Source organism: Salmo salar, chromosome ssa17 (assembly GCF_905237065.1).
Source record: "Salmo salar chromosome ssa17, Ssal_v3.1, whole genome shotgun sequence".
Lineage (NCBI taxonomy): Eukaryota > Metazoa > Chordata > Actinopteri > Salmoniformes > Salmonidae > Salmo > Salmo salar.
Window position 1 is genome coordinate 47,271,713 of NC_059458.1, and position 19,383 is coordinate 47,291,095.

General features: G+C 43.7%; 1 protein-coding gene, 2 non-coding genes and 1 pseudogene across 3 annotated transcripts; all 4 read right to left on the reverse strand.

Moving 5' to 3' along the window:
- Nucleotides 1–1,003: 1,003 nt before the first annotated feature.
- On the reverse strand, nt 1,004–1,178 carry LOC123728332 (uncharacterized; annotated as a pseudogene).
- An 8,252-nt stretch (nt 1,179–9,430) lies between these two features.
- nol5 (Nucleolar protein 5) lies at nt 9,431–18,621 on the reverse strand. The gene is made up of 12 exons (NM_001140024.1): nt 18,486–18,621; nt 17,764–17,840; nt 17,566–17,618; nt 15,286–15,547; nt 14,940–15,004; nt 13,475–13,882; nt 13,101–13,264; nt 11,603–11,737; nt 11,007–11,068; nt 10,516–10,658; nt 9,967–10,100; nt 9,431–9,863 (listed from the first exon to the last, which is right to left on the reverse strand). The coding sequence occupies exons 1-12, from the start codon at nt 18,528–18,530 to the stop codon at nt 9,810–9,812; spliced, it is 1,602 nt and encodes a 533-aa protein (NP_001133496.1). The 5' UTR covers nt 18,531–18,621; the 3' UTR covers nt 9,431–9,809.
- On the reverse strand, nt 11,463–11,545 carry LOC123728345 (small nucleolar RNA SNORD11B). Its single transcript, XR_006760231.1, has one exon. It is a non-coding gene; the product is annotated as a small nucleolar RNA SNORD11B (small nucleolar RNA).
- Nucleotides 13,343–13,422, reverse strand: LOC123728344 (small nucleolar RNA SNORD11B). Its single transcript, XR_006760230.1, has one exon. It is a non-coding gene; the product is annotated as a small nucleolar RNA SNORD11B (small nucleolar RNA).
- Nucleotides 18,622–19,383: the final 762 nt, after the last annotated feature.

Consider the following 19,383-nt stretch of genomic DNA (forward strand, 5'->3'; position numbering starts at 1 on the left):
TTAGCTGTATGTTCTACATTATAAATAGATAATGTATATGAGGCTAACCATCAACCAGATTGTTTTACATGATTTATCTGACATTAAATAGTTTAGTCCAAATCCAAATGTTTTGGTATGGATTGAGGCCTCTACATTCCTATCAGTAGTGTCCCCCTTTGTATTCAGCTCTCCTTATTTCTATTGTGGATTGTGTTTCTGTCCGCCAATGGAAAGTCTACAAAACTATGAGGAAACCAGCCTATGTATTGAATACATGGAATTGGATTGTGATGATACCGATAAATGAATCGTGCACACAATTTTTTATTACATTTTTTATCCGGAATCAAATTTGATGTGTATGAAATAGTTTAGTGAAATTTGCATAAAAGGAGAGTAATTGGCCATAATTCTGCACCTTTGGATAGTTGATCATCATGATTTAGTGACGGCAAAGAACATTAATGGATGTACTGGGATTTTAAAGAGACCAACTTCCTGTTCTATCTGCTCTTGCACTCAAGAGATCAGCAGAGATGTGTTCATATTTCTGCAGGCAGTTGTGTTATTTTGATCAATGTATTTGCAATTTTGACTGTATAATATATTTTTTTATGAATGTTTTCATACAGTTGCTTGTGAGGCAGTCCATGTTATCAGTACATGACTTTAGCACATTTCATACTTTATTCTGTATAGTCTTCTAATGTATATATTTCCAATCATAACAAAAAATTGTTTTAACTGCTTTATTACTGCTTTATTCTATTTGTGTATATTTTTGATCATGGGTATTGCACTGTTGAGGAAAGTTTGAAAGTCAGCATTTCCCTGTACCCTGTGAAGAGAAATCTTTGATTAGAAGATGAACGCACCCCATTCACAACAGCTATCGTACCGATGTGACCAGCACTATCTCGCCATCACTGATATTCATAATTAACTTGCTCAATGTGAAAACACAATATAGACCAACGAAGCCACTCCGTTGCCTCTGTCTGATTTATTTTTACAACGAAATGGCGGGTGCACCGTTCCTGGAAGTACTGTAATACCAGGTCGATACATAGAGTGGACGAAGCAAGCCCCTATTCCATCTCCCTGTTCCAAAAATCAATTTAATATATGGTCCCCAGATAGGGGACGTATCAGATATTAAACTGATAAGAATAGATTTTTTTGGGGGGGGAAATGATTTTTATTTTCATTTCACATTGAAATACAATTACAAATTCAGTGCATTACGTTGTACATAACATGGCTTCATACAAACAGTATTAAAGATACTACACTTGATCTTAGCCAAAAGGCAGACAAACGATACCCACAATGTTTTCGGGAGGAAGATCCCATTCTCCGACACGTCAAATTCGACTACGGTTACACCAAAATGAGCTCTGTATGCTTTCTGTTTTTCGTAAAAAAGATAATGCTTTAAATAAATGTTGGCATGGATCGGGAGTTGATCAAAGTCAGGAATAACTACGTTTCACTGTTACAAAGTTACACTTTGGTAGGTTATAAAGTCACGTGGACATCCGCCCTCCAATCAGAAACGAGAGAAAGCGTTGTTAAATTAAAACCAGGTCAACAGCTAAATTGGAATAATAATATATTACGGGTGGTGGGGGGGGCGGGACAATATGGAGATAATAATATTGACATAACTTTTGATCTTGTATTAAATATATCTGGTAGCGTTGCTGCCACAACCGAACTGAAGCAATTGTCCACCTGGTGGCGCCACAGATCCACCGACCGTCGCTGTTTCCTTCCTGTCCTGTGGTTCAGCAAACTGCATCTCATGTTCAACCACTTGACTTCAATTCATCGTCAACGAAAATAATGTGAACAATAAAAAAAATAGCCTGTCTTTTTTTTGTATCTGTCTGTAGAGCCTTGTATGATAGGGCCATTGTGAGGAGGCCTTCATAAAGTGTCCCTCCTAAATTACTAGAGGCCAAACCTCAAAGATGTCCACGGCACTGGACTGCAGTAAGAGAGCTAAGGAGCGGATGTCCAGAGGCAGGTTTAACTTCAGATCAATGGATGTTGGCCCCCAGGTTGACCTTGGCAATGAGAGAAAACTGACAAACTTTATATGTCACATGCACCGAATACAGCAGGTACCTTACCGCGAAATGCTGACTTACAAGCCCTTAACCAACAATGCAGTTCAAGAAAGAGTTAAGAAAATCTACATTGAACGCCCTCCATTTATATTGTACACTGCTGCTACTCACTGTTTATTATCTATGCATAGTCACTTCACCCCTATCTACATGTACAAAAGACCTCGACTAACCTGTACCCCTGCACTTTGACTCGGTACTGGTACCACCTGTATATAGCCTCATTACTAACCTGTACCCCTGCACTTTGACTCAGTACCGGTACCCCCTGTATATCGCCTCATTACTAACCTGTACCCCTGCACTTTGACTCTGTACCGGTACCACCTGTATATCGCCTCGTTACTAACCTGTACCCCCTGCACTTTGACTCAGTACCGGTACCACCTGTATATAGCCTCATTACTAACCTGTACCCCTGCACTTTGACTCAGTACCGGTACCACCTGTATATCGCCTCGTTACTAACCTGTACCCCTGCACTTTGACTCTGTACCGGTACCACCTGTATATCGCCTCGTTACTAACCTGTACCCCCTGCACTTTGACTCAGTACCGGTACCACCTGTATATAGCCTCATTACTAACCTGTACCCCTGCACTTTGACTCAGTACCGGTACCACCTGTATATCGCCTCGTTACTAACCTGTACCCCCTGCACTTTTACTCGGTACCGGTACCACCTGTATATCGCCTCGTTACTAACCTGTACCCCCTGCACTTTGACTCAGTACCGGTACCACCTGTATATAGCCTCATTACTAACCTGTACCCCTGCACTTTGACTCAGTACCGGTACCACCTGTATATCGCCTCGTTACTAACCTGTACCCCCTGCACTTTGACACGGTACCGGTACCACCTGTATATAGCCTCGTTACTAACCTGTACCCCTGCACTTTGACTCTGTACCGGTACCACCTGTATATCGCCTCGTTACTAACCTGTACCCCTGCACTTTGACTCTGTACCGGTACCACCTGTATATCGCCTCGTTACTAACCTGTACCCCCTGCACTTTGACTCAGTACCGGTACCACCTGTATATAGCCTCATTACTAACCTGTACCCCTGCACTTTGACTCAGTACCGGTACCACCGGTATATAGCCTCATTACTAACCTGTACCCCTGCACTTTGACTCAGTACCGGTACCACCTGTATATCGCCTCGTTACTAACCTGTACCCCCTGCACTTTGACACAGTACCGGTACCACCTGTATATCGCCTCGTTACTAACCTGTACCCCTGCACTTTGACTCTGTACCGGTACCACCTGTATATCGCCTCGTTACTAACCTGTACCCCCTGCACTTTGACTCAGTACCGGTACCACCTGTATATAGCCTCATTACTAACCTGTACCCCTGCACTTTGACTCAGTACCGGTACCACCTGTATATCGCCTCATTACTAACCTGTACCCCTGCACTTTGACTCTGTACCGGTACCACCTGTATATCGCCTCATTACTAACCTGTACCCCTGCACTTTGACTCGGTACCGGTACCACCTGTATATCGCCTCGTTATTGTTATTTTATTGCGTTACTTTTTATTATTTTTTACTTTAGTTTATTTGGTAAATATCTTCTTAAATCTTTCTTGAAGAAGCATTGAAACTGTATATCTGTATATTCATCACCTTAAACAGGAGATTCCTGGAGTGGTTGGAGCACTAAACCGTGTAGGAGATGGAAACGAGGAGGAAAGTCCATCCGTTTTACTGATGTGGTTGGAGCACTAAACCGTGTAGTAGACGGAAAGGAGGAGGAAAGTCCATCCGTTTTACTGATGTGGTTGGAGCACTAAACCGTGTAGTAGACGGAAAGGAGGAGGAAAGTCCATCCGTTTTACTGATGTGGTTGGAGCACTAAACCGTGTAGTAGACGGAAAGGAGGAGGAAAGTCCATCCGTGTTACTGATGTGGTTGGAGCACTAAACCGTGTAGTAGACGGAAAGGAGGAGGAAAGTCCATCCGTTTTACTGATGTGGTTGGAGCACTAAACCGTGTAGTAGACGGAAAGGAGGAGGAAAGTCCATCCGTTTTACTGATGTGGTTGGAGCACTAAACCGTGTAATAAACGGAAAGGAGGAGAAAAGTCCATCCGTTTTACTGATGTGGTTGGAGCACTAAACCGTGTAGTAGACGGAAAGGAGGAGGAAAGTCCATCCATTTTACTGATGTGGTTGGAGCAATAAACCGTGTAGTAGACGGAAACGAGGAGGAAAGTCCATCCGTTTTACTGATGTGGTTGGAGCACTAAACCGTGTAGTAGACGGAAACGAGGAGGAAAGTCCATCCGTTTTACTGATGTGGTTGGAGCACTAAACCGTGTAGGAGACGGAAAGGAGGAGGAAAGTCCATCCGTTTTACTGATGTGGTTGGAGCACTAAACCGTGTAGTAGACGGTGTCGTGTCTTTGGCTATGCCGGATTAAGTGATATGACATGCTATCTTATAAAATGATTTCTCTGTAATTAATATTACCTGATTAAGCTAATCATGTAAATGTAATTAACTAGAAAGTCGGGGCACCACGGAAGAACGTTTATAGAGCCGTTATCTTCCGAATAAACTCTTAAAATACTTTGTAATATTTTACATTGATAGCAGTCAATATTAACCCTTGTCTTATTTTCAGTCTCATAATGAAAGTTGTAAATTCTTGGCTATCTTCACGAACCCTGGCTAACAAGTTGAATCAGCAATACAAAATTGGGTTTAATTATTTATTTACTAAATACCTAACTAATCACACAGAATTACAAATACACAGAATACAATGATGTCATACAGAAAACGTCCTGGTAGACTGAACCTGTATGAAAGCTAATTACACAAAGGAAAGGGGGTTGGGCTTGAATGAAAGAGCGGGAAGATTTAGGAACGAAGAAACAGCAGCTAGGCTATCGTAAATACATTATCTTATGCATTCTAAATTACCGCCCATTTGGAAAAGGAAAATGCAATAAATATTTACTCTGAGCTGCGCTTCGGTAGATTGGTCGTAGATGCTGGCCGGGTTGGCCAACAGATCTTCCTGTAAACTCTTAAGAATGTCTCTGGTGGTAAATTGGATACGTGGTGGTATCTTCGTCCGTCTGTTAGACTGGATCCGTCGTCCGTCCTTTCCTAGCCCACGTCTACAGCGGCTAGGAAGTATCACTTCTGTAGTGAATAAGCTCAAAGTTCATACCAGTTCATACCATAGCTCACGCCGAGGTTGGCTTAGTTGACATGTGTGTCCTTCTAACGTAGAGGCTGCAGACCTCCCGTACTGGAACAACCTGGTTATCTTTTCGTCAAAGGCTTATATAGTGGAGAGGGGGAGGGAGGTGTTTCATCGTTTATAACCCCTGTCTCTTCACAGGGTTGGGCCACTGATCAAGCAGGGCACTTTCCTTATGAAAACCCAAATCTCTCATTTGGAAGCTAAAATTACATTTAATCTCCTAACAAACAATTTCAATATCAAACATTTCAATTGCATAACAATTCCATGTTACTCTGATAACTAGAGGGCGTATACTTTCTCAGGTACAGTTTATGTCGTCCTGTCATCAATCATAATGTCTCAGATGACAACTGAAATGAAATCCATACTCATTACGTTATCAAGCATATTTCCAACTGGTTTTATTACCAAAATATGGTTCCTTTCCCCATTTGTTTGATGTTCCCAGACTCTCTATATTTAACAGGACAGCAGTCCTTCAGTAGGGTCAGTAAGAGAGGGAAAGGGAGAAAGGTATTTATGGGGGGGTCATAAACCTTACCCACAGGCCAACATCATGACAACGGAAAGGAGGAGGAAAGTCCATCCGTTTTACTGATGTGGTTGGAGCACTAAACCGTGTAGTAGACGGAAAGGAGGAGGAAAGTCCATCCGTTTTACTGATGTGGTTGGAGCACTAAACCGTGTAGTAGACGGAAAGGAGGAGGAAAGTCCATCTGTTTTACTGATGTGGTTGGAGCACTAAACCGTGTAGTAGACGGAAAGGAGAAGGAAAGTCCATCCGTTTTACTGATGTGGTTGGAGCACTAAACCGTGTAGGAGATGGAAACGAGGAGGAAAGTCCATCCGTTTTACTGATGTGGTTGGAGCACTAAACCGTGTAGTAGATGGAAAGGAGGAGGAAAGTCCATCCGTTTTACTGTTGTTTGAAGAACAGTATCTGTCTACTCGTGATGCTGGGATAAGTAAGATATACAGTGAGAGCTATTGTGAATAAGCCGCTGCAGTGACGAAATTGATAAAATAATGGCCATGTATCAAGTGTGTGCAGACGGCATATTTTCTGTATTTATTAGGATCCCCATTAGCTGCTACAAAAGTATCAGAATTGTTCACTTCTCTCATTGACTTCTCAAACCCCGGGTAGGTTTGCTTCACAAGCGTTCTTGGAAGTCTCGCGTCTCTGGGTTTAGGATCTCTGGTAGTGCGGGAACAGGAAGTTCCGGCAGGCGCGCATCATTAGAATAAAAGAAGCGCCAGAATTGTGCAGTCGAAACGACAACTTTTGCGTCCGTTTCAAATGTATTACTACAGGTAACGTTTAAACTTTAAACGTTCTAATATCGAAAGAACATGTCATAACATGCTAGTTAACAAATACATCAAGGTATTATCACATTTGGTAAAGGTTTTATGTGCTAATTTTGTGCCAACTGATTGAGTGAAGAACGTCATGAACTATTTTACAAGTCACATAGTTAGAGATTTTAGGTTTGTACAGTATATAATCTCGTCAAGGTAATTTCATAAATAATCAATTTATTTGAGATTTCTGGGTTTGTTTTACATGTCGTTATTGGTTTTGTGTAAGCTGCTAAACTCCGCTTCAACGGACTTCAGTGCAGGCAGTGTGTCATAATTGTTGAAGCCGTGTTGTATGGACCAAACGGAATGTGGATACTCATCTTTTTAATATAGAAGAGCAAAGCATACACAGGAAACCAATAAACACGAAACTCACGACAGGCTTACTACAAACAAAAAGACTAGCAGTGTTAGCACAACCACCCACAAACCCAAGTGACAAACATCCTCCTAAATATGACTCCCAATCAGGAACAACAATCCCCAGCTGTTACTGATCAGGAGTCACAAGACTAACACAGAAACAGACATACTAGACAACACATACAGACTTCTTCTGCCACGTCCTGACCAAAATACTACACCACTACTCCCTCTGCTGGTCAGGACGTGACACAGTGAGGGTGCAGCAGAGAGAGACAATGTCACGGTCCCACTACTGTTGAAGCTAAATGTTATGATAATCCGTTTTCTACATGTCTACCAAGGCCGTAGCCATGGAGTCAACATTAGGGGGGACCAAATCTGCCGGGGGAACCCCCCCCCCCAGAAAAAAATCTACATTTGAAAACTAATTTCCTGCCATTCTAAAATAAAATAAAATTCACAAACACGTGGGATGAACTTTTTACTTAGTTAATTTTTTCCAATAATGTTTAATAGTGTTTTGTATTACATTGCTCAGTTTTTTATTCTTCACCTGTTCTTGTTTCATTGTATGTAATGGCAGAGATGAGGGATGAATAAAGTACAACCATTACCATCACCATATAAACAGACATCTATGCATTGTTATATGAAGACATGTCCAGATATTGTGGCCAAGGTTTAGCTGTTGTTTTTATTTACAAGTAAACTTGGGTGGGCAGCAGGGGCGTTTGCTCTGCTCCTCCTCCCGTCCTCTCTGCTCCTCCTCTCGTCCTCTCTGCTCCTCCTCTCGTCCTCTCTGCTCCTCCTCTCGTCCTCTCTGCTCCTCCTCTCGTCCTCTCTGCTCCTCCTCTCGTCCTCTCTGCTCCTCCTATCTTCTTCTCTCCAGTCATCTCAGGTTCGAGTTGCCAAACGTCAGCCTCAAAACCTTAATGACTTGGAGAAGATTTGCAAAGAGTGGGACAAAATCCCTCCTGAGATGTGTGCAAACCTGGTGGCCAACTACAAGAAACGTCTGACCTCTGTGATTGCCAACAAGGGTTTTGCCACCAAGTACTAAGTCATGTTTTGCAGAGGGGTCAAATACTTCTTTCCCTCATTAAAATGAAAATCAATTTATAACATTTCTGACATGCGTTTTTCTTGATTTTTTTGTTATTCTGTTTCTCACTGTTCAAATAAACCTACCATTAAAATTATAGACTGATCCTTTCTTTGTCAGTGGAGAAACATACAAAATCAGCAGGGGATCAAATACTTTTTTCCCTCCCTGTATAAACTGTTTTCTATAGTATTCTACTGTATCTTAGTCCGTTCCGCTCATCCATATGTATAGTCTTAATTCATTCCTACTTGGATGTGTAATTTGTTAGATATTACTGCACTGTCACAGCTAGAAGCACAAGCATTTCTGTACACCCGCAATAACATCTGCTATTCACGTGTATGTGACCAATAATATTTGATTTGACAAGTCTCTGAATGTCCTTGAGTGGCCCAGCCAGAGCCCAGACTTGAGACCTGAAAATAGCTGTGCAGCGATGCTCCTCTTCCAACCTGACAGAGCTCGAGGGGATCTATAGAATGGGACAAACTCCAAATACAGGTGTGCCAAGCTTGTAGCGTCATACCCAAGAAGACTCAAGGCTGTAATCGCTGCCAAAGGTGCTTCAAAGTACTGTGTTAAGGGTCTGAATACTTATCAAATCAAACTTTATTTGTCACATGCACCAACTACAAGTGTAGACCTCACTGTGAAAGACTGACCAGCCCTTAACCAACAGGTGTAGACCTCACTGTGAAATGCTGACAAGCCCTTAACCAGCAGGTGTAGACCTCACTGTGAAATGCTGTCTGACCAGCAGGTGTAGACCTCACAGTGAAATGCTGACTGACCAGCCCTTAACCAACAGTGCAGATCAATGACAGTAAGAAAATATTTACCAAATAAACGAAAGTAAAAAATGTAATAGAAAGTAACACTAACGAGTCTATATACAGGGGGTACCGAGTCAGTGTGGAGTCTATATACAGGGGGTACCGGTACCGAGTCAGTGTGGAGTCTATATACAGGGGGTACCGGTACCGAGTCAGTGTGGAGGGTACAGGTTAGTTGTGGTAATTTGTACATGTAGGTAGGAGTGAAGTGACTAAATGCGATATGTATTTTGAATAAATGTGCAAAAATGTCTAAACTTGTTTAGCTTTGTCATTTTGGGGTATCGTGTGTAGATTGATTAAATTGCTTTTCCCTCAATGTTAGAATAAGGCTGTAACGTAACAAAATGTGGATAAAGTCAAGGGGTCTGAATCCACCATAGCTGGAATGAAAGGAAAGACCGCTGACTGAGAAAATGGATTTAATCACTTATGGACAAAGACTTGTGGGAAACAGCTTTTAAAAACCAGTGGAGAAATGAAGTGTTTTAACATGAACACTAATACAACCTGATACTGTATCCAGTCTATTGGATCTTTAACTGGTTATTAATAATAAAAGGTTACAGTAAAATAAAGGTTAATCTGAAACTCAAATCCACAGGAGGATTTATACACCATCATCCAGTCTCATTCCTAATCATAACAGATCAGCTACTGGTCATTCTGAAATAACCTCTCGAGTTCTCTCGTCTTTAAACGGTCAGGCTGAAACATGAGTCAGTCCGGCCCTGGTAGATACGACAACTAAAAGTCCTAATATAATACAGTTTCTCCCCAACCACATTATTCTCCCTCTTCCTCCTTGACCTTTCTCTTCTTTTTCTTCTTCTTTGATGACTGTAAATCACAAGAAATAACAAATGAGTATGTTTGTTCAGACAGAACGGCTTAGATGAGCAGGAATATATATTCTGGAGGCATGTCCCCATCAGCTACGTACTTTTTCTGTGGGAGAGACGGTGGCCTCCTCTTCCTCATCCTTTACATCCATCGCCTCCTCCACTGCCTCGGCTTTCTTGGCCTTCTTTTTCTTCTTCTTGGGAGTTTCTTCTGCTGCCGTTGACACCTCTGGTTCTGAATGAAAACAGAAAGCACCGCGAGACCATAGAATTTAAGACAGCTGAGAACCGGTCTCACGTTATGGATAATGGATAATATAACAGGATGTGTATGTTGGTATGGATAATGGGTTATATAACAGGATGTGTATGTTGGTATGGATAATGGGTTATATAACAGGATGTGTATGTTGGTATGGATAATGGGTTATATAACAGGATGTGTATTATGGTATGGATAATGGGTTATATAACAGGATGTGTATTATGGTATGGATTGTGTTATATAACAGGATGTGTATTATGGTATGTGTTGGGTTATATAACAGGATGTGTATTATGGTATGGATTGGGTTATATAACAGGATGTGTATTATGGGATGGATAATGGGTTATATAAAAGGATTATGGCTCAGAGTTACTCAACTGACCTTCCACAGGATCTTTCTTGGATTTCTTGGTTTTGACGGTCACTGGTGTGGCCAGCTCTTCCTCCTCCACCTCCTCAAACTTCCTCTTCTTGGAAACAGAGGGGAGGGTGGAGTCTCCGGAGGGGTCGTACACCTTCACGTCACTATGGAGACATGACAGAACGTTAGTCACCAGCACAGTTGGTAATTAGTCGACGGTCGGTTGATTGGTCGAAAGGCTGTTGGTCGAACAAGATGTGTTTTTAGTTGAGCAGTAGCAGGTCAATTTATAGCACACGACACCTTCCTGCTTCGCGACCATCTCAGTGAATCGTTTGCGTTTGATTGTTCGTGTATATCAATTCCCCATTACATATATCACCAGTACTACATTTACCCTTCATTCCTATCATTTCCAATCTACAATACAGTAGACAATACAGTAGTCTCCAGGCGTAACAATACAGTAGTCTCCAGGCGTAACAATACAGCAGTCTCCAGGCGTAACTCACCTCTTGTGTTGGTATTTGTCAGACTTCGCCATGGCTTTGCCTGTTCCACTGATTCTTCTGATCTGAAAGGAGAAACCAGGCTCAGTACAATAGTAGGGGACCGGCAGAGTAGGGGACGAGTAGGGGACCGGCAGAGTAGGGGATGAGTAGGGGACCGGCAGAGTAGGAGACCAGCAGGATATCACTGTTTAATAATACAAGCTCAGATGAGGTAGTGACTGAAAAGCATCAGGTGAGTAGGGGACCAGAGTAGGAGACCAGCAGGATATCACTGTTTAATAATACAAGCTCAGATGAGGTAGTGACTGAAAAGCATCAGGTGAGTAGGGGACCAGAGTAGGAGACCAGCAGGATATCACTGTTTAATAATACAAGCTCAGATGAGGTAGTGACTGAAAAGCATCAGGTGAGTAGGGGACCAGAGTAGGAGACCAGCAGGATATCACTGTTTAATAATACAAGCTCAGATGAGGTAGTGACTGAAAAGCATCAGGTAGTTTCAGGACTGTAGACATTAGTCATCATCATCACTGCTTGGCATCTCATGTGGCTGGTTGTTTTGGGCCTCTAGCAGTAAGGGGCAGACAGCTACTTACTCCCTTCTCCTCTAGGTGGCGTAGTCTGGCCTCCAGCTTGGCACGGTTCTCAACTCCCATCTCAGCGTTTGTGTCCTCTCCCAGGGCATCGTAGCGGATCGCCAGAGATGCTTTGGCTGCCAGCATCCTGGAGATCTGAGAGGAGAGGAAGAAGGTCGATTAGAACAAGACAGCAGTACTGTAGTGTAGTGACATGCCGATTCCACCTGGAACATGACAGCAGTACTGTAGTGTAGAGACATTATGATTCCACCTGGAACATGACAGCAGTACTGTAGTGTAGAGACATGCCGATTCCACCTGGAACATGACAGCAGTACTGTAGTGTAGAGACATGCCGATTCCACCTGGAACATGACAGCAGTACTGTAGTGTAGAGACATGCCGATTCCACCTGGAACATGACAGCAGTACTGTAGTGTAGAGACATGCCGATTCCACCTGGAACATGACAGCAGTACTGTAGTGTAGAGACATGCCGATTCCACCTGGAACATGACAGCAGTACTGTAGTGTAGAGACATGCCGATTCCACCTGGAACATGACAGCAGTACTGTAGTGTAGAGACATGCCGATTCCACCTGGAACATGACAGCAGTACTGTAGTGTAGAGACATGCCGATTCCACCTGGAACATGACAGCAGTACTGTAGTGTAGAGACATGCCGATTCCACCTGGAACATGACAGCAGTACTGTAGTGTAGAGACATGCCGATTCCACCTGGAACATGACAGCAGTACTGTAGTGTAGAGACATGCCGATTCCACCTGGAACATGACAGCAGTACTGTAGTGTAGAGACATGCCGATTCCACCTGGAACATGACAGCAGTACTGTAGTGTAGAGACATGCCGATTCCACCTGGAACATGACAGCAGTACTGTAGTGTAGAGACATGCCGATTCCACCTGGAACATGACAGCAGTACTGTAGTGTAGAGACATGCCGATTCCACCTGGAACATGACAGCAGTACTGTAGTGTAGAGACATGCCGATTCCACCTGGAACATGACAGCAGTACTGTAGTGTAGAGACATGCCGATTCCACCTGGAACATGACAGCAGTACTGTAGTGTAGAGACATGCCGATTCCACCTGGAACATGACAGCAGTACTGTAGTGTAGAGACATGCCGATTCCACCTGGAACATGACAGCAGTACTGTAGTGTAGAGACATGCCGATTCCACCTGGAACATGACAGCAGTACTGTAGTGTAGAGACATGCCGATTCCACCTGGAACATGACAGCAGTACTGTAGTGTAGAGACATTATGATTCAACCTGGAACATGACAGCAGTACTGTAGTGTAGAGACATTATGATTCAACCTGGAACATGACAGCAGTACTGTAGTGTAGAGACATTATGATTCCACCTGGAACATGACAGCAGTACTGTAGTGTAGAGACATGCCGATTCCACCTGGAACATGACAGCAGTACTGTAGTGAAGAGATATTCTACTTCCAGTGATGCTGGAACAAAAGCCTCACCTTGCCCTTGTTCTTGGCCGACGTCTGTCCCACCAGAGAGGCGTGGTAGATGAGACCATATTTGGGCGTGTCTCTGCGGGTCTTCAGGGCTCTGAACAGGGCTTTCTCTGCTCCCAGGATCTGGACGGTGGAGGCCGGGTGCTTGGCCAGGTTCAACAGGGACCCTGTCACAGAACCAGAACATTTAGGACCAGTTGGACTCTCCAGCTGCCTACTCCAGGTGTCCAGGTAAAAGGTTTTCATACAAGCTCAGATGAGGTAGTGACTGAAAAGCATCAGGTTTCAGGATTGTGACATATAGTCATGATAATCACTGCTTGTTTTGTGTTGTGAATGATTCCTGCTGTGTGACTGGCCGTTACATCCTGACTCACCAGCGTGTGAGATGAGTCGCGCTCCCACCAGCTCGCCCACCATGACAGTCAGGTTGGGAGCGATGGCCATCATCCTGTTCTTCAGGTAGTCGTACAGCTGGGTGCGGTACTCTGTGATCTCTATCACCTGGTCACACAGGTGCATGATGTTGGCGATGTCCTCCTCGGACACCTCCGTTCCCATGGAGATCTCCGCAGCCAGTTTGACCTCTGCCTCGACCTCCTCGGGGAGGTGTTCAGACAGGTCAGTGGTTGCCACGTTGGTACGAACGCCGATCTTGCGGACACTCTTGCAGTAGGCCAGGTTGTCAGTGATGATCTTCCCCACCTCAGGGAAGTGCCAGCCGTACCACTCCCTACAGCGCATGATGTAGTTGTTCAGCTCCTTGTCCAGGTCATCCAGCAGAGCTGCACAGACCATAACACCAGTCACACCCGGCACAGACCATAACACCAGTCACACCCGCCACAGACCATAACACCAGTCACACCCGCCACAGACCATAACACCAGTCACACCCGCCACAGACCATAACACCAGTCACACCCGCCACAGACCATAACACCAGTCACACCCGCCACAGACCATAACACCAGTCACACCCGCCACAGACCATAACACCAGTCACACCCGCCACAGACCATAACACTAGTCACACCCGCCACAGACCATAATACTAGTCACACCCGCCACAGACCATAATACTAGTCACACCCGCCACAGACCATAATACTAGTCACACCCGCCACAGACCATAATACTAGTCACACCCGCCACAGACCATAATACTAGTCACACCCGCCACAGACCATAATACTAGTCACACCCGCCACAGACCATAATACTAGTCACACCCGCCACAGACCATAATACTAGTCACACCCGCCACAGACCATAATACTAGTCACACCCGCCACAGACCATAATACTAGTCACACCCGCCACAGACCATAATACTAGTCACACCCGCCACAGACCATAATACTAGTCACACCCGCCACAGACCATAATACTAGTCACACCCGCCACAGACCATAATACTAGTCACACCCGCCACAGACCATAATACTAGTCACACCCGCCACAGACCATAATACTAGTCACACCCGCCACAGACCATAATACTAGTCACACCCGCTACAGACCATAATACTAGTCACACCTGCTACAGACCATAATACTAGTCACACCCGCTACAGACCATAATACCAGTTACAATCAAAATTGCACTAATGTGCCTACATTCTGTAGCAGAATGTGTAGAATTGTAGGAAATGAACGCTAAAAGTTAAATGATCTTCAGTCTTGTGGGGGGCCGCTAAAATGTTTTGCTGTCTCGTGAGGGGGCCGCTAAAATGTTCTGCTGGCAAGGTGGGGGGGGGGGGTAATGATGTGGGATGTGTTGCAGCCCCTCATGAGGTTTTCGTGGCCCCCACCCCCATCCCTGGTTTAAGAGGTACTTACAGATAGCTTGAACTATCATGGTATCCACTTTGTCAGGGCTGAACTTCAGCTTGTAACGGGACAAACTGAGGAAAGAGAAACAGATCAGGATCTGTCATAGCAGCCGTTCAGCTCTTCTATGAATACGACAGAGAGAGGTGCTGCCTCAGGGGTAGTGACGAATGCTGAGGAAATCCACACGTGATTTCAGACAGCATGATATAATCATCGGCAACACACACACTACATATTAACGTAAGTAAATTATAAAGTGTTTGTCTGTAATGTCTTTCGTTATAAGACTAGTTGGCATCATCTAATGGGATCCTAATAAATCCTAAACACCAAGTGGTGCCTGTGTTCCTACCTGTGAGCCAGTCCCAGAGACATGGCGCTGATCTCCCGGGGGGGCAGCCCAGTGATCAGGGCCTCCATCTGTGTCCTGATGCCTCTCATTAGCTCTGCCACCGCAGGACTGTGGACACAGCTCAGGTTCAACTTGTCCTTGATGACGCCCCCAAGTTTAGCGTCGCTGATGGCCAGCTGTTCATGAGCTTCTTTAGCCACCACTTTCTTCAGGACCTTCTTCAGACTCTTCCCCATCTTCCCTTCTGTCATGGCAGTGGCCGCTGGGCACAGGAGAGAAGATATGTTATAGTTACAACATGAAGACAGGAGAGACGTGTACACGCTTCAGCACTCGAGTCCAGTTCTGTGAGCTTGAGTGGCCTACCACTTTGCGGCTGAGCCGTTGTTGCTCCTAGACGTTTCCACATCACAATAACAGAACTCAGCTTTACCGGGGCAGCTCTAGTAAGGCAGAAATTTGACAAACTGACTTGTTGGAAAGGTGGCATCCTATGACAGTGCCACATTGGAAATTACTGAGCTCTTCAGTAAGGCCATTCTACTGCCAAATTTGTATTTATTTTCACCTTTATTTAACCAGGTATGCTAGTTGAGAACAAGTCCTCATTTGCAACTGCGACCTGGCCAAGATAAAGCAAAGCAGTGTGACACATACAGAGTTACACATGGAATAAACAAAACATAGTCAATAATACAGTAGAACAAAAGAAAACAAGAAGTCCATATACAGTGAGTGCAAATGCGGTAGGATAAGGGAGTTAAGGCAATAAATAGGCCATGGTGGCGAAGTAATTACAATATAGCAATTAAACACTGGAATGATAGATGTGCAGAAGATGAATGTGCAATTAGAGATACTGGGGTGCAAAGGAGCAAGATAAATAAATAAATACAGTATGGGGATGAGGTAGGTAGATCAAATCAAATGTATTTATATAGCCCTTCTTACATCAGCTGATACCTCAAAGCGCTGTACAGAAACCCAGCCTAAAACCCCAAACAGCAAGCAATGCAGGTGTAGAAGTACAGTGGCTAGGAAAAATTCCCTAGAAATGCCAAAACCTAGGAAGAAACCAAGCTCTGAGGGGTGGCCAGTCCTCTTCTGGCTGTGCCGGGTGGAGATTGGCTGTTTACAGATGGGCTATGTTCAGGTGCAGTGATCTGTGAGCTGCTCTGACAGCAATGTTTGTCTATGGAGAATGCATGGCTGTGGGCTCGGTTTTATACACCTGTCAGCAACGGGTTTGGCTGAAATAGCCGAATCCACTAATTTGATGGGGTGTCCACATACACTACATATACAAGAGACTTATAGTTCCAACATGAAGACACAACATTAGTATTATGTTTTCATTCATAGAATCAACATCTGTTAGGAGGGTGAGTTCAACAACTGGCTGCTGTCTGTTACGATGGTTATGGTTGGCTGTGGTCAGGAGGGTGAGTTCAACAACTGGCTGCTGTCTGTTATGATGGTTACGTTTGGCTGTGGTCAGGAGGGTGAGTTCAACAACTGGCTGCTGTCTGTTACGATGGTTATGGTTGGCTGTGGTCAGGAGGGTGAGTTCAACAACTGGCTGCTGTCTGTTATGATGGTTATGGTTGGCTGTGGTCTCAGTGGTAGTGAGGAATACTGCTGAATGACCACATGTTTGATTCAGACTCCTAAAGGCTCCTGCATGCTTCCCATCCCAAACAGTTGGGGATAGTTAGTGCATATCTTAGGAAACGTGTTTGTTTGGTCGTCAGTTAGGGTTTTTCCCAGCTGTTTGTGAACACTTTAACGATACTCGTTTTCCCTTCACATTCTAACTTTATAAATACGGCACCAAACAGCTTACTTAGATGTAAAATTGTAAAAAAAAATATATATAAGACATTTCTTGAGCCATCTTCAATTAATTCTGACTAGTTTGAGTTAGTGTATACCGGCTACGGCTTCTCAAGATGGACAAACTACTGTCTCCGCATTTCTCATTTTTCAAGTGAAGGTCTTTTAAGGGAGTATGCGAGCACACGTTTGGTTCACCGAGCTAAAGCATGCAGAAGCCTTAACTCTGACAGCCCTTGAACACTAACTGGTACATTATAGTGAGCATGGTGTTTGCAACGCCAGGGTTGTGGGTTCGATTCCCACGGGCGGCCAGTACGGGAAAAATCAATAAATGTATGAAATTAATTTAAATGTATGCATTCACTACTGTAAGTCGCTCTGGATAAGAGCGTCTGTTAAATGACTAAAATGTAAATGTAAAAAAAAAAAAAGTATTCTGTCTACCTGCCAAGGCCTCTGTTGTGTCCTGGAATTTCTCAAAGTGCTTCAACTTCACTCTGGAAGGATAAAGGGTGGCAACATGTTATTCGTCAACTCCAGAAACATGTTCCTTATGCTGATAATGTGTAATACTACTGTTCATTGACAACGTATTCCCTCGAATCTAAACATCGTCTCTCCAGACATGGGGCCAAAACTCACACTTTGTTGGCCTTCTCCGGCGTTTCAAACTCCTTCCATAAACTGTCCACCTCCTGGAGCTTTGACTCATCTAGGACCTGAAACAAAAAAATGTTTACAGTTGGATCAAGTACACGGGCATACCGTACATGACTTGCATTTAACTCAACTGGGTTTCCATGTGTTGTAATTAAAACCCTGTGAACTGGGTGATGATCTGTAAAGGGGGACAAGCCAACACGCGGTCCTCCCAAAGTACCACGCAGCAGTTATGCTAACTAGGCTAGGAAGAGAAACCTCTGAAATGTTGGGGAAGCATTGGCAACAAATAAAACATTTCACTCCTAAAATACAACGGGTTCAAACAGTTGCATAATTACAAAGTCCAAGGTAGAAAAGTATCTGTATATCCAGCAGATCTAGGGAAGTTAGCTTGCTAACTTGCCACATGCAACGTGGTTGCTTAACTACAGCGTGTTGAATGAGAAGGCCCAGTTGCAGTAAAAAGGTTTGCATAAGAGAATTACTACGACGACCTAAATAGAGAAGCCATGTGTACTGTAAACAAGGTGAAACAGGTATTGACATTGAAATAGTTTGTATTTTAATACAATATCTAGCTACTCCAGGAAAACAACGTATTTAGCTAGCTAAACCGCGAACCGGTTCAATGATAATAAAACATGTCATGCACCCATCTAAAATTATTAGAATTTAGAATATAACTTTAGCTAAATACTCACTTTAAATATTGCATAACCAGCAGCGGTTTCAAATAAAACAAGCATCTCTGACGCTTTTCCACCAAGTTTAACCCCGAAACAAACTTCTCTCCTGGAGAAACTTCGCTAGTCCTGTTCCACGCGGTGATCTGTGTGCCTCACCCGGAAGCGCGTCCTCTCTAACATCGCGAGAAGTGGCAGCGAGAACTATTTGGAGACGAACAAATCACACGAGAACATTTTGGTGAAGAACCGCGTACACGTTCCTAGCGCCAGTAGTGCATGTTCCATACAGTAAAACCTTGCAGTACAAAACGATACACGCAAATCCCCCCAAAATAAGACAGGAATTAATCAAATCAAATAAAAACGTATATATAAAAGTTGACTGTCACACACCGGTTAGTTGTTTTACAGGGTCAGCTATAGTAGTACGGAGCCCCTTGAGCAGATTAAGGTTAAATGCCTTGCTCAAGGGCACATCGACAGATTGTTTTACCTTGTAGGCTTCGGTATTCAAAACCGAGAACTTTCTGTTACTGGCCCAACATTAACCACTAGGCTACCTAGACAGGAATGTAAATATATATATATGATGTTGCTTATAGACATTATGGACAGTATATAAATAGGAAAGGTGTGTACCGCAGTAGTTATATAAAGTACCACAGTATGAGTCATAATACCCATAAAACCTAGCGGTCAAACATGGAAATGGTTCCAATCGTTTTTTCCACCATTCATTTTTCCCATAGGGGATTTTAGAAACACTTAAAATCAGGGCTGTGTTTCGTGTACGCTTACCTTGGTGTGACGTTTTGATAACCATCTAAATCTCTTTAGGAAAATATTACTTTTATCAATATATTCGCCTGTATTCGCCTCCCCAAAAGGAAACGCTATCATAAAGAACTACAAA